General features: G+C 40.8%; 1 protein-coding gene across 1 annotated transcript in view; it reads left to right on the top strand.

Moving 5' to 3' along the window:
* Positions 1 to 282: 282 nt before the first annotated feature.
* Positions 283 to 14992, top strand: part of ANTXR2 (ANTXR cell adhesion molecule 2) — a 145352-nt gene continuing 130642 nt past the window's right edge. The window contains exons 1-3 of the mRNA XM_072114472.1: positions 283 to 478; positions 766 to 954; positions 9351 to 9422. Of these exons, the coding sequence (XP_071970573.1) occupies positions 809 to 954; positions 9351 to 9422 (218 nt within the window). The 5' untranslated portion in view covers positions 283 to 478; positions 766 to 808. The remainder of the gene's footprint in view (positions 479 to 765; positions 955 to 9350; positions 9423 to 14992) is intronic.

Genomic DNA, 14992 nt, shown 5'->3' with positions numbered 1-14992 from the left:
ATGAACAAGCAATAGAATAGGAAGCTCTCAATATTAATTACTTTTTTATATTTTAATTTCCATCATTTTTATGTAAAATGTCAGGATAAGAGCCTAAGCATTGGCCATTACTGTAAAAATAAACATGACATACAGTAATTAAGTGCCATTCATAATAAGACAATATAGTAACAGTTCAGTTTCTTTCTCTTCCTGAGTGAGTAAGAGTGTGAGTGTGTGTGACTACAGACCCTGCAGCTGAGCCGTTTAACAGACTTTCAAGAAAACTTTTCTGAGTTAGTAACTGTGCTGGCAGGAGGCTCACTGTACAATCCCCACCCGTCCCAACTCACTAAGACACATCCCACAGGCTGGGGGCCAAGAACCCGATTGCTTATGCTGTTTTCTATATAAGGGTGAAAGAGACAGGGGACAAAGAGACACCAAGTGAACACAAACTACTGACAGCTGATCCCAAACTTCTGTTCTGCTTGCAAAGGTTAGAAAGGGGAAAGCACACACAGAGTGGGACAGCACAAGGAAGCCCTGTTATGATCAGGAGATCTGAGCCTGGGCTACACCAGAGCATAAGGGGACAGTACAAAAGCACAGATAGACAGAAGGGGTGAGGAGGGTGGGGATTGTAACTGCACATTCTATGTAGTGTGCACAGAGAAAAGGAAGTGTGAGAGCCTGGGTGTATGGAGAGAGGTGTGCAGATCATAACCCAGCTTAGAAGAAGTCATAGGACTCAGCCTGAGCTTGTGTATGCATTCATCCTACTAGTAACACAGGATCCCAACCCTGGTGTGCAAGGATAGAAGACAAGATGAAGTGCAGAAGGAATTGCCATCTCCCTGGGCAGTGGATCCTACTTGCAGGATTGCTCCTCCAGCTATCATATATTCCCCTACCCGCTGAGGCTGATGAACCTTCATGTCAAGGAGCCTTCGACCTCTACTTCATTCTTGACAAGTGAGTATAACAATTAAGTATTGGGGTCCAGCTATGAAGTGGTTAAAGTAGCTGATAGGACTGGAGCATCCTCCCTGCTGATCTCATTGTGTGATGCTGATTAGATTTCCTCTAGTCCCAGGAGTGCAGCACAGGTCAGGCAGATGTCTCACATTGGCCTCTAGTCACGCCATCCGCCTGCCTCGTATCGTACAGGAGAGACAGATGTGTAACCCATCACCCTCCAGGACAGTGTAAAGCAGCCATCATCTAGGCTGGTTACATTGTCTCTAGTGTAAATATTTATCTATATACTGTAAGCAGAGGAAGGGGAAATGAGAGATGCTACATACAAATAGGAGGTAAATGAAAAAGGTTTAAATGAAACAGAATTTGGTTTCACTAATAAAGAGGTATCACCTACTGTACTGTACCTTCTTTCCTTTCTATTATATATTCTGCACGTGTTAAACTTTACCATTTCTTCTGCTGAGATATTACACATCCTTTTGTATGTTGTTCAATCCAGTACTCCACAGAGGCCTATAAAGTACTGTAGGAATGGATATATTCCCTGCTGTAACCCTTTACTAACCAGTGAACCATAGACCAGACATGATAGTGATACATACACCATGCTTAAATCTATTAACTCCTTGGTAACTGGTAATTTACAGAATAGATATGATGATAACACATTCAATATGATAAACATCAGTCCTGCACATATCCTTAAAATGAGTACGCTATGGACTTTTCTGTTACTATTAGTAAAACTTTCTATCCATTCATTCCTTTGTTAGGTCTATTTCTGGGAGAATTGGGTAATAGAAATATGGCATTGATTATGACTCCTATAGAAGACCAAGCATAACAAATTTTTGAAAGACAAATATTTCTTCACTTTCTGTATTTGGAATATACTACTTTGTATGTGCATGAGACAGTATTGTGTAGTTATCCAGTTAAACCAGAGACCAAAATATGAACAATAATTCAATACTTTTTACTGGTAACTGGACTACATTTTATTGCACATATTTAGGAGAAAGATGTATAAAGTTGTAAATCAATTTTCAATGGGATCAATAAAGTTGTATTATATTGTATCATACTGTATAGAATTTTCCAACCTGCGGCTTATAAACAGGTTTTCCCAAAAAGAATAGTACTGATGTTTATATTGCGTAATTTTTTTTTTTATCTCTTGCCTCTTTCAGCAAAAAATCCCCCTTTCTGTTTGATGTGCTGAATCATGTGATCACAATCAGACACTATTAAATCTCCTTCACTGCATGGTGTGACAGTTTGTGTACAGGCAAGTAGACCAGACCAACAGGGTGATGTCACATCCTGCTCATACTCCTTTTACTGGCTACAGCTATTACAGACTACACCTCCAGCAAATTGTCCTGTGTCAGAGCATCCCTGAGATTTGTAGCAAAACATGGCTATTCTGCAGCCATATCTAGAGGAGGATAAGCAGGATGAAAAAGAATAGACCAACATGTTGTGTATAGACCAAAAGATCCTAGTCCAAGGCAATTCCAGCAGATTAGTAATAGTTCCCCAAAATCAGAAACAGATCAAGGCAGGACACTGCTATGATTAAACCTCTAGTAAGCAGAAGAGGAAATCTAGCTAAGGACATTCCTCTGTAACATCCATATGTCCTAATAGGGCTTGCTGATAGCTCGGCATACAGCAGTCCGCTCTTTTAAGCATGAAATATGTATTAATGTGTGAGCATCCTGATGAGGCTTTTATGTTATTAGCTGACTTCATAAGCCTGATGATACTGCTGGCAATCTGTAATGTATTCAAGGCTTAACCCTATGTTGAAAATTGCAAGATGACAAAAGTTCAGCCGACTAACCGGTGACAAATATGTATGAAGCAGGTCTATAACCTAAGAGAGAATTCTAAAGCTGTAGAAGCTTTCTACTACAACATAGAATATGTAGTGGGGTGGCTGTTAAAGGACATCCCTGTCTGACTATCAGTTCAGATAAAAAGCATTAAAGAGGTTGTTGGGGGATCAGGATTCTTTTGTATATTGGCCCACTTAATGAACACTCAATACCCACCTCTTGGCTAGACTCTCTATACAAAGGCTCATTGGAGACACCATTCCACCACTGAAAGGTCCACAATGATGGGAGGTGCTGGACTAAGTCATAGTGCCGAATAGAGGTGAACATAGTCTGGGCATTCATGAAATGGTATGGTAATTTACACTGGGATGTGAGATTGTGGCGGAACTGGTTAATTAATTTGCGCACGACCAAAAGGGTTCTGAACTGTATCCACATTCAAGAAGGTGAAATAGAACTTGTCAGAGCAGCTCGTAGCCAGTGGTGTAACTTGAAGCTGATGGGCCCAAGTGCAAAGTCTGTGCCAGGCCCCTGACTATAATGTATGGCTTATAGTACTAGTCTTCTCATATGGGAAAGTGAGACCTCTTGGGCCCGGGTGCAACCGCACCCTCTGCACCCCCTCAAGTTACGCCCCTGCTTGTAGCTCCTATTATTGAGTGGCAAAAACCTAGAACCTAGAAGTGCAGGAAAAGTGTAGGGATTATTAAGCTGTGTCCAAATTGAGCTACCAAAAAAAAGGGTTGAGGGTCAGAAAAGGAACAATATTTTAGCACCAACACAAAATAAAATCTGTCAAAAACCCAATAGTGAATGCTCCCTAGTGTGTTCATTCATTTTATCCCATCATTTATCCTGGCACCATATACACATTAGTTATTTTCATTAAAGGGGTTTTCCACTTTAAGCACATTCCAGCAAATAATGAATATTTGTGTAATGAAAAGTTATCCCTTTTTCTAATATACTTTCTGTATACCTTTCTTCATGGGTTTTCTAGATCTCTGCTTGCTGTCTTTCCATATAAAGCTTCTATGCTTACTTTGTGTAGATAAACAGTGGTCCCTGATCATGTGATGCCATAAAGGAATGCAGCTCATTAGCATCACACAGCTTTGATTACATTTTGTATTATAACGAGCCGTGCTCCTGTGTGAGATCACATGACCATGGACCGGTGTTTATATAAACTGTGAGGAAATAATACAGAAAGTATATTGGAAATTTTTATAACTTTTCATTACACAAACCATATCAATTATTTGCTGAAATGTACTTAAAGTGGACAACCCCTTTAAGTCTTAAGCTATTGTTTTTTTCAAAGTGCCTGCCACAGTTCATGTAACATCATGTTTCTTATTATTATATTTACTTAAATAACCATTAAAAAAGTTGCTTAAAATTCATGAGAGTGACTAAACCTCGCACAGATACCTCATTATTAAGCATTAAGTGACAAAACCTCTACAAAAATTATAAATACGTTGTGGGTGATCATAGTTTATTTTGTCTATGTGTAACGTTGTTTTGATGCACTTGTTGTGCAATTGCTGTTTTGTGACTTTTTATTGCACCAAATGAACATTGGACAATGTAAAGTCACTTTGAGATGGACTCTGCTTGCACCAAATTCATTAAACGCGCATAGCCAAGTATTCACAGTAGACACAATAGACAAAAAAAAACAATGATCACCCACAACATATTTATAATTTTGTAGAGGTTTTGTCACTTAATGCTTAATGATGAGGTATCTGTTAACTGATAGCTCTATGTGCAAGGTTTAGTCACTCTCTTTCATGAATTTTAAGGTTAAGGTTAATAAATCGGACAGGCAGCGGAGCTCCTAAGGTAGACATAGAACTGTTGCAAGGAGAAGGCATAATGTTAAATTTCCCCCTTTGTTTCTTGGATCAGGAGACAGATTCCTTTGATAGTTTGTGTATACCAGTCCACTTTTGTATTTGGTATGACTAGTTGTGGATACATGTTTTCCATTTCTAGAATTGCAGTATCGGTGCATATACAGGTGGTCCCCTACTTAAGAACACCTGAAGTGTTGGTCACTGGATGTTGGTCATTTACTGTACTGTAGCCTTAGGCTAGAATAAACAACTATAACAGTTATCAAATGTGTCTGTAATGAAGCTTTATTGTTAATCCTGGTTCTTATCACAACCCAACATTTTTAAAATCCAATTGTCACAGAGACCAAAAAAATTTTGACTGGGGGTTACAATAATAAAGTATACAGTTCCGACTTACATACAAACTCAACTTAAGAACAAGTTTCTGGTTTATCACAAAAAACATGGCGTGTAGAATACATGCAAAGGGAGGGATGAACGCAGGGACTCACAAATATACAGGGTACATGACAGCTGTTTCGCGCAGCAGCGCTTCGTCTGACTTGCCCATTCCACAACACATGAAAGTATGGCTTTTTAAACCTCTGGCAAAAGTCTGGCATATGCCGTATATAAATCCGACATTTATAAAAATGGACATTTAATCATATGAAGTAGTGCCATCCCACCTTTCCTTTTGCCTCTATTTATTACTAATATAAATCACAGTTGTTGATTTCACAATGTATGTCCCACGGCCTAAATGGAATTTACAATTGGTGATTGATCCATAAGATAGTTCAACCGCAGATTTGATGGGTACCCAACATCAACCCCACTGATCCCTTGATTACATGGTCAGGTATATCACAGCCAACCGGGCATGAGCTCTGTTCTGGGTGCTATTAAGGGGTCATGTCAGGTTACTGCAGCTCTTTCAGAATTGGTTGGGGTGGTGCAGCTGTATTAAAGCTGGGAAGTAATAGTAGTCGGGAACACAGAAGCAAATTAAGTTTACCAGCTTTACAGAAGTCACAGATTTATCAAAAGTACCTCATAGTAAGGCTACATTCACATAATGTATGCCCGCCTCCGCAGCTTACCCCGCCCATCTCCATAGAGTAATATAGGACCCGGCGCCGTATTCAGTCAAAAGATAGGACATGTCCTATCTTTGTACGGGGTTTCGTAACGATGCAATGCCGCATGAGTGCGGCACTGTACTGCTCCTGTACGGCGCCGTGAGGACATTGAAGTGTATGGAGGAGGTATATACACTCACTGGCCACTTTATTAGGTACACCATGCTAGTAACGGGTTGGACTCCCTTTTGCCTTCAGAACAGCCTCAATTCTTCGTGGCATAGATTCAACAAGGTGCTGGAAGCATTACTCAGAGATTTTGGCCCATATTGACATGATGGCATCACACAGTTGCCGCAGATTTGTCGGCTGCACATCCATGATGCGAGTCTCCCGTTCCACCACATCCCAAAGATGCTCTATTGGATTGAGATCTGGTGACTGTGGAGGCCATTTGAGTACAGTGAACTCATTGTCATGTTCAAGAAACCAGTCTGAGATGATTCCAGCTTTATGACATGGCGCATTATCCTGCTGAAAGTAGCCATCAGATGTTGGGTACATTGTGGTCATAAAGGGATGGACATGGTCAGCAACAATACTCAGGTAGGCTGTGGCATTGCATGGATGCTCAATTGGTACCAAGGGGCCCAAAGAGTGCCAAGAAAATATTCCCCACACCATGACACCACCACCAGCCTGAACTGTTGATACAAGGCAGGATGGATCCATGTTTTCATGTTGTTGACGCCAAATTCTGACCTTACCATCCGAATGTGGCAGCAGAAATCGTGACTCATCAGACCAGGCAACGTTTTTCCAATCTTCTACTGTCCAATTTAGATGAGCTTGTGCAAATTGTAGCCTCAGTTTCCTGTTCTTAGCTGAAAGGAGTGGCACCCGGTGTGGTCTTCTGCTGCTGTAGCCCATCTCCTCAAAGTTCGACATACTGTGCGTTCAGAGATGCTCGGTTGTAACGAGTGGCGATTTGAGTCACTGTTGCCTTTCTATCAGCTCGAACCAGTCTGCCCATTCTCCTCTGACCTCTGGCATCAACAAGGCATTTCCACCCACAGAACTGCCGCTCACTGGATGTAAACCCTAGAGATGGTTGTGCGTGAAAATCCCAGTAGATCAGCAGTTTCTGAAATACTCAGACCAGCCCTTCTGGCACCAACAACCATGACACGTTCAAAGGCACTCAAATCACCTTTCTTACCCATACTGATGCTCGGTTTGAACTGCAGGAGATTGTCTTGACCATGTCTACATGCATAAATGCACTGAGTTGCCGCCATGTGATTGGCTGATTAGAAATTTAGTGTTAACGAGCAGTTGGACAGGTGTACCTAATAAAGTGGCCGGTGAGTGTATATGTCGGCCTTATATATGTCGTGTGTGAATGTAGCCTAAGACAGTGCACAGTATGACAAGGCAGTCTTATTCTGCACCAGATTTTTAAGTGTTTGATGCTGTGAAATACTTTCTGTTATTAGTTGGCTTAGGTTGTGGCAGAATTATGCGCTACTATTCTAATGCATTTGTATAATTTTTGTCGCACAGACCCTATAAAGCTATGCCACCCTTTTCAGAGAACACACCCCTTCATTTGTTGTGCCAGTTGTACGAGTGTGAAAGAACCCTTGATAACTGTGGGGCTAGGAATTTAAGACAGTTTTTTGGTCAGCCCCTTTGTTTTCAATATACTTTTTTGGGGTCACAGGGTTAATGCTTTGTCATGTTCTGTACTCTGATGGTTTTTCTTTTGGCTTGGTGTTTGGTAAGTATAATGGTCTTTCATCTTGTAGATGGAATGAATGTATTTCAATAATGAGTGATTTTTTTTTTTTATCAGCCTGCAATTACCATTGTGTTGGATGCACATGGACTGTTATAAATCCACTCAGTTCTGCTAGGCTGTTTGTTAGACTAAGTATGTGTCTCTGGCCAGCATTCATCAAACTCCACAGTATCTTGAATCTCTTGGCCTGAGACCCTGTACACATCACAAATCTTGGCCATAAGGAGGTAAAGCTTTGGTTTAACCCTGTAAGATTTCTACATATGTGGATGTTAGGGATTTTTATGCAGGGCCCCAACAGCCCTCTTGACTTTTGTAAGGTGAGTCCTAATTAACCCTTTGAGGGAGGATGAGAACCACATTTAAGGAAGTGCTTAATTCTTCATACACACAAATCTAGAATTAACTAATTTCTTCTGTACAATAGCGTACTACATTCTTGCAGAATTGGAAGGAAAATAATCCAGAAACTTATTAATTGCTGTCAGAGATAGTACAGAACATATTGCTCTTCGATCAACAAAAACCCAAACTCTGTATTCGTGTTCCAGTAATTTCTGGATGAAATCCACAATGCTTGTTATTAGGGAGATGTCATGTACATTGGTTAAACTGTTGAGCTTCAAACAGACTTAGGAAAATTCTAGTGCTGAACATTTGCAGCATACTATGGGGGTAGATTAACTATGTGAAGTCTGATAGAATTCTATTCCACTTCACATGTCCCCTGTCATTCAGCAGGTATGGTACTACATGGCATTCACAAACTGCCCAAAGTTCTACTGCCTGTTAGTTTTAATGTTATGGCAGTATTTTTATGTTACTGGGCACATCACAAGCTTTTGTTTTTTTGTGAACTCCTCGATTAAGGAACTTTTTAAGCCACTTACCATTGTGTGTATTTTGTTTCTTGGCTGCCTGTTTGTCAAGCTGTTAATAAAGTTAACTTTGCAATAAAAAAAGACATAACATGTAAATTATAGTTCAATCCCTGGGTGCTCTTTTTGCTGAGGAAATGGTATGCTTAAAGGGGTTTTCCAACGAACAACAGTGCTGAAACCCCACAGATCAGCAAGTTAGGCCCTAAACTGTGGTAGGGCCTTACTTTTATTTGTGGGAAAACCCCTTTAATCCCTGCTCTCAAGCTTGGTGTATGATATATGAAAACTTGTGCAGTTTGCTTCACTAATGTACAGTTTGTGCCAGATAATCCAATATTGGCGCATGCTTTTAGTAAATCTGGTCTGTTTTTAGGATGTGAACATAGTTGCTTCTTTTTTTGGCACAATTAGCTTGATGCTACAGTATTGTGGCACCGACAGAATTGTGAAGCAGTTAGTGATAAATATGCAGCAAAAATCCCAGTAACCACAAACACGCCCATTTAGGCGCAGTGTTGGGCAAAGTGCAACCACAGCACAAAAATGGCGCAACACTTCAGAAATACATGTACAAGTTCTGGTGCAAACGTAGACAAAAAACTGACACAATAATATATATGGCCCGGTGAATTTCTCCATATAAATGAATGGGATTGATTGTCTTGAACTTAATAACAACAGAACTGTCACCATGTTACACATTAGTATGCACAGAAAATAGAATTCTTTAGCCCTCATGCATGGAAATGTTTGCACCAGATGCAGACATTTAGTACATTTTGGTTCTTATGCACATGTCCACACTTCAGTTCTAGCGATAAACATCTGTAAGTAATCATGGTAAATTTCTATAATAAAACATCTTGTACACAGAAACACAGTTTAAATCAGTTCGTCATCCAAATTAATTTGTTTCTATTTATTCTCTTAAGGTCAGGGAGTGTGGCAAACAATTGGCACGAAATCTACACCTTTGTGGAGACACTCACAGAAAGATTTGTAAGGTAAGGTCAAGTTTGATATTTTTCATGTCTGCTTGTAGGAGACTATAAGAAATAGTTTCATGTAAGAAGGTTTATAATCAGTATTTTATCAATTATGATAAGCTCATAGTGCTTGATCAAACGCCGCAGTGTTAGAGTGATAGAGTTAACAGAAACCTCCGGTAACGCTATCAATCACTGCGGCGAGGTACAGTGTAATCATCGGACAGCCTGCAAAGCACCTCGGACCGCCCCACTCGCTCCATAGGCCGGCAGTGACTGGCGCGCGCACGGCGGCAGTCACCGCCCCTAGCCACGCCCCAACCCCGCCCCCTTATGAATACGTTGGACAGCTTTGCGAGCTGTCCGACAATTACATTGTACCCCACCGCAGTGTTTGATAGCGTTACCGGAGGTTTCCGGTAACACTATCACTCTAACACTGCGGCGTTTGATCAAGCACTAGGAGCTGCTTACTTTAGTAAGCAGCTCCTAGTGCCGATAAATTGGGTGACAGGTCCTCTTTAACTTTGCTCAGGAGAACAATATTGAAGGGTAGGTTTCCTGACTACTACATTTTATCTAGTTGACCTATATTAAAAGTACCTAGGATTATTTCAGAATTTCTGCCACATAGAAACTTGGTCTCAGTGGATCTGCCTAACAGGGGCAGACTATTGATTACATTTCCCCTCAAAGGAGAAATATTTCCCAAATGATCATCTGTGAATGAAAGCTTTTCCCTATTCCCTATTAGTGGTGGATGACTGAAAATGTCATAAACATACATGATGAGGGACACCCATAGATAAAACTGCCTTTTTCCCAATCACATCTCCAATGTTGGCCCATTGCTATGGTCAGTAATACCATAGCAGCTTATAACTGCCCATATTATGGTGTCCATCACACAGAGCAAACACCTCACATTGTGCCAATTTATACAAATTTGCATCATCTGTTAATATGTTGCGTGTTCTGAGAAACCCCTATAACAAGCATGTAAATGCACTACTTCATCATTGCATTGGAAATACAATCTTCCCTTTGTTCCATTAAAGCATGGTTAAGTCGCTTTTAATGTCAGCTCTGAAACTCCAGCTTTATTTTATGAAATGCAGCTGTCCCAACTGACCATCTTTTGTCCTTGGCCTGCCCGTATTATAGAGGGAAATAGGGAATGACTGTACATTCATTTCTAAGTTCTGTGATGACACACTTCTGCAGGAATGCTGTTTACTGATCACTGGTCACATGGGGTCGGGTAAGGTTTTGTAGGAGAAGAAAGAAATTACAAAATAAGAATTGGCTGACTTAGAACTTGATTAATTGGGTTATCTGAGATAGGAATGACAGGTTATTTGTCTTCAAATGTTGGTAGAATGCGTGGGGTTTTGAGCAATTCAGCACACTTTTTTGTTAACTTTTATTAGACTTTTATGCAAATTTACTTATGCGGCTACTGGGGCATGGAGTAGCCGCATCTGAGGTTACACGTGGCGGCTACTCCACGCCCCGGTAGCCCCTTTTCCCCTCCTACTCACCATCTTCGGCGTGCAGCTCCGCGGAGCTGCGCGCCCTCGTCCGGCGATCCTGCCGTCTGCGCATGCGCAGAAGAGCAGGCCTGCGCGGTCACTGCTCCGAAACAGGCGCGGGTCTGCTCTTCTGCGCATGCGCAGACGGCAGGATCGCCGGACGAGGGCGCGCAACTACGCGGAGCCGCGCGTCGAAGATGGTGAGTAGGAGGGGAAAAGAGGCTACTGGGGCGTGGAGTAGCCGCCTCGTGTAACCTCAGATGCGGCTACTCCACGCCCCAGTAAATTTGCATAAAAGTCTAATAAAAGTTAACAAAAAAGTGTGGGGACGTGAGGATTAGCCCTTAAAAGGGCTATCCTCACGTCCCATTGATCCACCTACCACCCGATCTACCTTTGTAGGTAGATTTGTGGTGGTAAGTTCCCTTTAAAGACTATGCCAGGATCACGATGCCCAGAGGTAAAAGGCGGCAATGCAAATTTAAAAGAATTTTTTAATGATAGATTTCCTTCTATACCTGCAATTGTCTTAGGAAATGTAAGGAGGAAGATAACTTTCTCAAAGCACAGTTTGTGTACCAAAGTTCCCAACCAATGCAACCAATCCATAGCACTCTGTCCTTTCAGTTTGAAGGGCAGTAACTTGTAACATAGCTTGTACATATTATAAAGAATTTAAGGAAAGAACTGTTTTTCTATGCTTTTACATGTATTGGGTCCAACAAAGGGAAGATTGTACTTCCAATGCAATGATGAAGAAGTGCATTAACATGCTTGTTATAGGGGCTTTCAGAACATGCAACATGTAAACACATGCTGCAAAATTGTATAATCCTGTAGTGGCTGCTGTGTAAAAGAAATTGCTGAATTTGGCACATATGAGGTGTTAGTTCGGACACCCTAATATAGGAAGCTATGAGCTGTTGTGTTATCAATGACCCTAGCAATGGACCAACATTGAAGATGAGGTTAGGAAAAAGAAGGTAGATGAAGGATGTTTTATCTACGGGTGTCCCTCATCATGGATGTTTATGCCTTTTTAGTCATCCACCACTAATAGAGAATAGGGAAGGGCTTTCAATCATAGATGATTATTTGGGAAATATTTCTCCTTTGAGGGGAAATGTAAGGAACAGTCTGCCACTGGCAGCTCCAGTGGGACCAAATGTCTATGTGGTAACAATTCTCAAATCATCCTAGGTCCCTTTAACTAGATAAAAAAAGTAGTAGTCAGGAAACTTACCCTTCAATATTCTTCTCCTTAGCAAAGTTCAAGTACTGGCTAGATAAGTAACCATTAGCGTTGGCAAATCTATTGTAAAAAATATTTAGTAAAATAGGATCCTGTCATCTTGTCCTGTCCTTCCCAACAGGAAACTGACAGGACAATGCTGTAACATGAATCAATCTGACATCTCACTACTAAGGCACATCCCAATGTTTTATGTGTGTTTTGCAGGAAATGTAACAACTGCATCACCATGGAAAATGGTATTAACGTAACATATCAATTCATCAGTCTCAGGATAATAGACAAATAGGCAAAATATCTCTTTTTCAATATGGACGATAGTGGCTATATTAATGTGCAACAGTATGTGCCACTATTGTATTGGGAGGATTTTGCACAAAGTAAATTCACCTAGTAGTGCACATCAACTTTCAAGTTCCATGTCCATATGATGTACAAATAAGTCAAAGTGATGTTAAGAATGTTCAAAGAGGGATCACGGAATAAGCCCTCTTCCAACATACTGGGCCTTTTTTATTGTTGTCTGAATTTTCACTGTAAAGAACATGCAAAGTGCTTGTATTTATAACGTGTCTGCACCAGTTCTGCACGTAAAAGGGCATTCTAGTGCCGATTCCGACCCTAAATTTATTACAGCCATTTGACAGAATTATTCATTAATCTGGTGCACTCTGCACATTAGTGAGGCAAACTGCACGAAGACATTAGCAGAGCTGCTCAGCTTAGCAGTGACGACAACAGTTTGAGGTGACAGGGCTATATTAATATTCAACAATTCTTGGGTTAACAAGCACTTTTTAATAGTGTACATTTTGTTGTTAGTGAACAGTTTATTTGCTGTGTAATAAATCCTCACCCCTGAAAAGTAGCATTGTGACCAGTAATTAATCTAACGCCTTTAACAACATGGCTTATAGGGGATTTTTTAATAAAATGATTATTTCAAGTAGTACAGTCTACAGGCGTTCCCCTACTTAAGGACATCTGACTTACAGACGACCCCTTGTTCAGACGGACCCCTCTGCCCACTGGGACCTCGGGTGAAGTCTCTGTTGCTTTACTGTAGTCCCCGGCTGCAATGATTTGCTGTAAAGTGTCTGTAATGAAGCTTTACTGATAATCCTTGGTCCCATTAAAGCAAAAAATTTTGAAACTCCAATTGTCACTAGGGCAAAAAAAAAACCTACAATTTTGAAATATACAGTTTCGACTTACATACAAATTCAACCTAAGAACAAACCTATGGAACCTATCTTGTACGTAATCCGGGGTCTGCCTGAAAAAGCACCACTTCTATTTGGGTATATAAAAAAATAAACTCTGTACTCACCTTTCCGACCTTCCTCTCCTCCCTCCCAGAGGTGCTCTACTTGATCCAGTCATGGCGGCAGCGTCAGGTCCATTCACTCTAGCGGCACACAGACTAGTCACTGCCAGAAGGACTGGATAAAGTAGTGGAACTGCGGGGTGGAGGCGCGTTGAAAATGTGAGTACAGAGTTTATTATTTTTATGTTTTGGCAGGGGTCTGTCCGGCTATATACAGGGGACTGGCTGGCTACATACAGGGGATTGGCTGTCTATATACAGGTGTTGGCTGGCTAACTATATACTGGGGCATAGGGCTGGCTATATACTGGGGGCAGGGGGCAGGCTATATACTGCAGCTGGCTTACTATATACAGGGGACTGGCTGACTATATGCTGGGGGTTGGCTATATATACTGGGGTGCAGGGGCTGGCTAGCTATATTATTCGGGGAGGCTGTGACCAATGCATTTTCTACCCTAAGCTTTTACTTGAGTCAATAGGTTTTCCCAGGGCCCCGGATTATATAATGGGTTGGCTTATACTCGAGTATAAACAATACATTGCTTTTTTTTTCGCCATGATAATCCAAATATTTTGTTGATGTCCAGAAAAGAAAAGCAACAGTTTTTTTTTGCAGAAAAGTTGTGGTTCCTTTTATTCACCCTTCATATATTGTACAGCCACATTTCGACATTTCCTGGTGTTGTCTATCTTTCTATAATGTTTGGTTGTTGCTCATGACAACTGTTTTCATTTAGCTAGACTTTTATAGTTTATCAATCAAATTCTTAATTATAATACAAGTGCTTCAATGTGCTATGGCCAAATCCTATCATATCCTTGAGTATATGGTTGACAAATACTGTACCTTCCTCAGATCTTCCTTGGTATTGGAAAACTACAAAATGATCCCTGTGCATTAGTTCTTTTATTTTATTACAGGTTTGACCTTGGCATACAGACAGCATTTCAGATACGCAAACTGCACCACATATGTCTTGCAGTGTCATGTCGGATGTAGTGCAGTTGTGGCACAAATTTTTCCACATAAAGGGGCGTTCTGGTGCACAGTCGAAGCTTGCGCTACATATATTGTGCCAAGTCCGACAGAAGTATGTCACATGCTCAATGTTAGAAAAAAAGGTGCACATTGACAGAGCTATGCAGGGAGTGCCAGATTCATGAAGAATAGGCGCCACAAATCCTGAATCTGGCGCCCTCTACATACTACATTTTTAGTAAATGTGCCCCATTGTGCTCTATGAAAGCAAATGACTACTAAGTATTTCTTTATTTTTAAATACTACCCAGTAAAAACTGAAAAAAAAGTTAAAAGAAATTATGTGTTCTACAAAGGCGCATGATTAGTAAGTATTTCTTTATTTGTAATTAGGTAATAACTTGTTCACTAATGATGATTGAAGCATATCATGCCTCTGTGGACAAAACCATCATATGTTAATTAAACGCCTGTTTTCCATCTTCATTCACCTAA

The sequence above is a fragment of the Engystomops pustulosus genome, chromosome 1, assembly GCF_040894005.1.
Source record: "Engystomops pustulosus chromosome 1, aEngPut4.maternal, whole genome shotgun sequence".
Classification (NCBI taxonomy): Eukaryota; Metazoa; Chordata; class Amphibia; order Anura; family Leptodactylidae; genus Engystomops; species Engystomops pustulosus.
The sequence above is the reverse complement of the archived record's forward strand: the minus strand, read 5'-3'. Positions and strand labels throughout refer to the sequence as shown.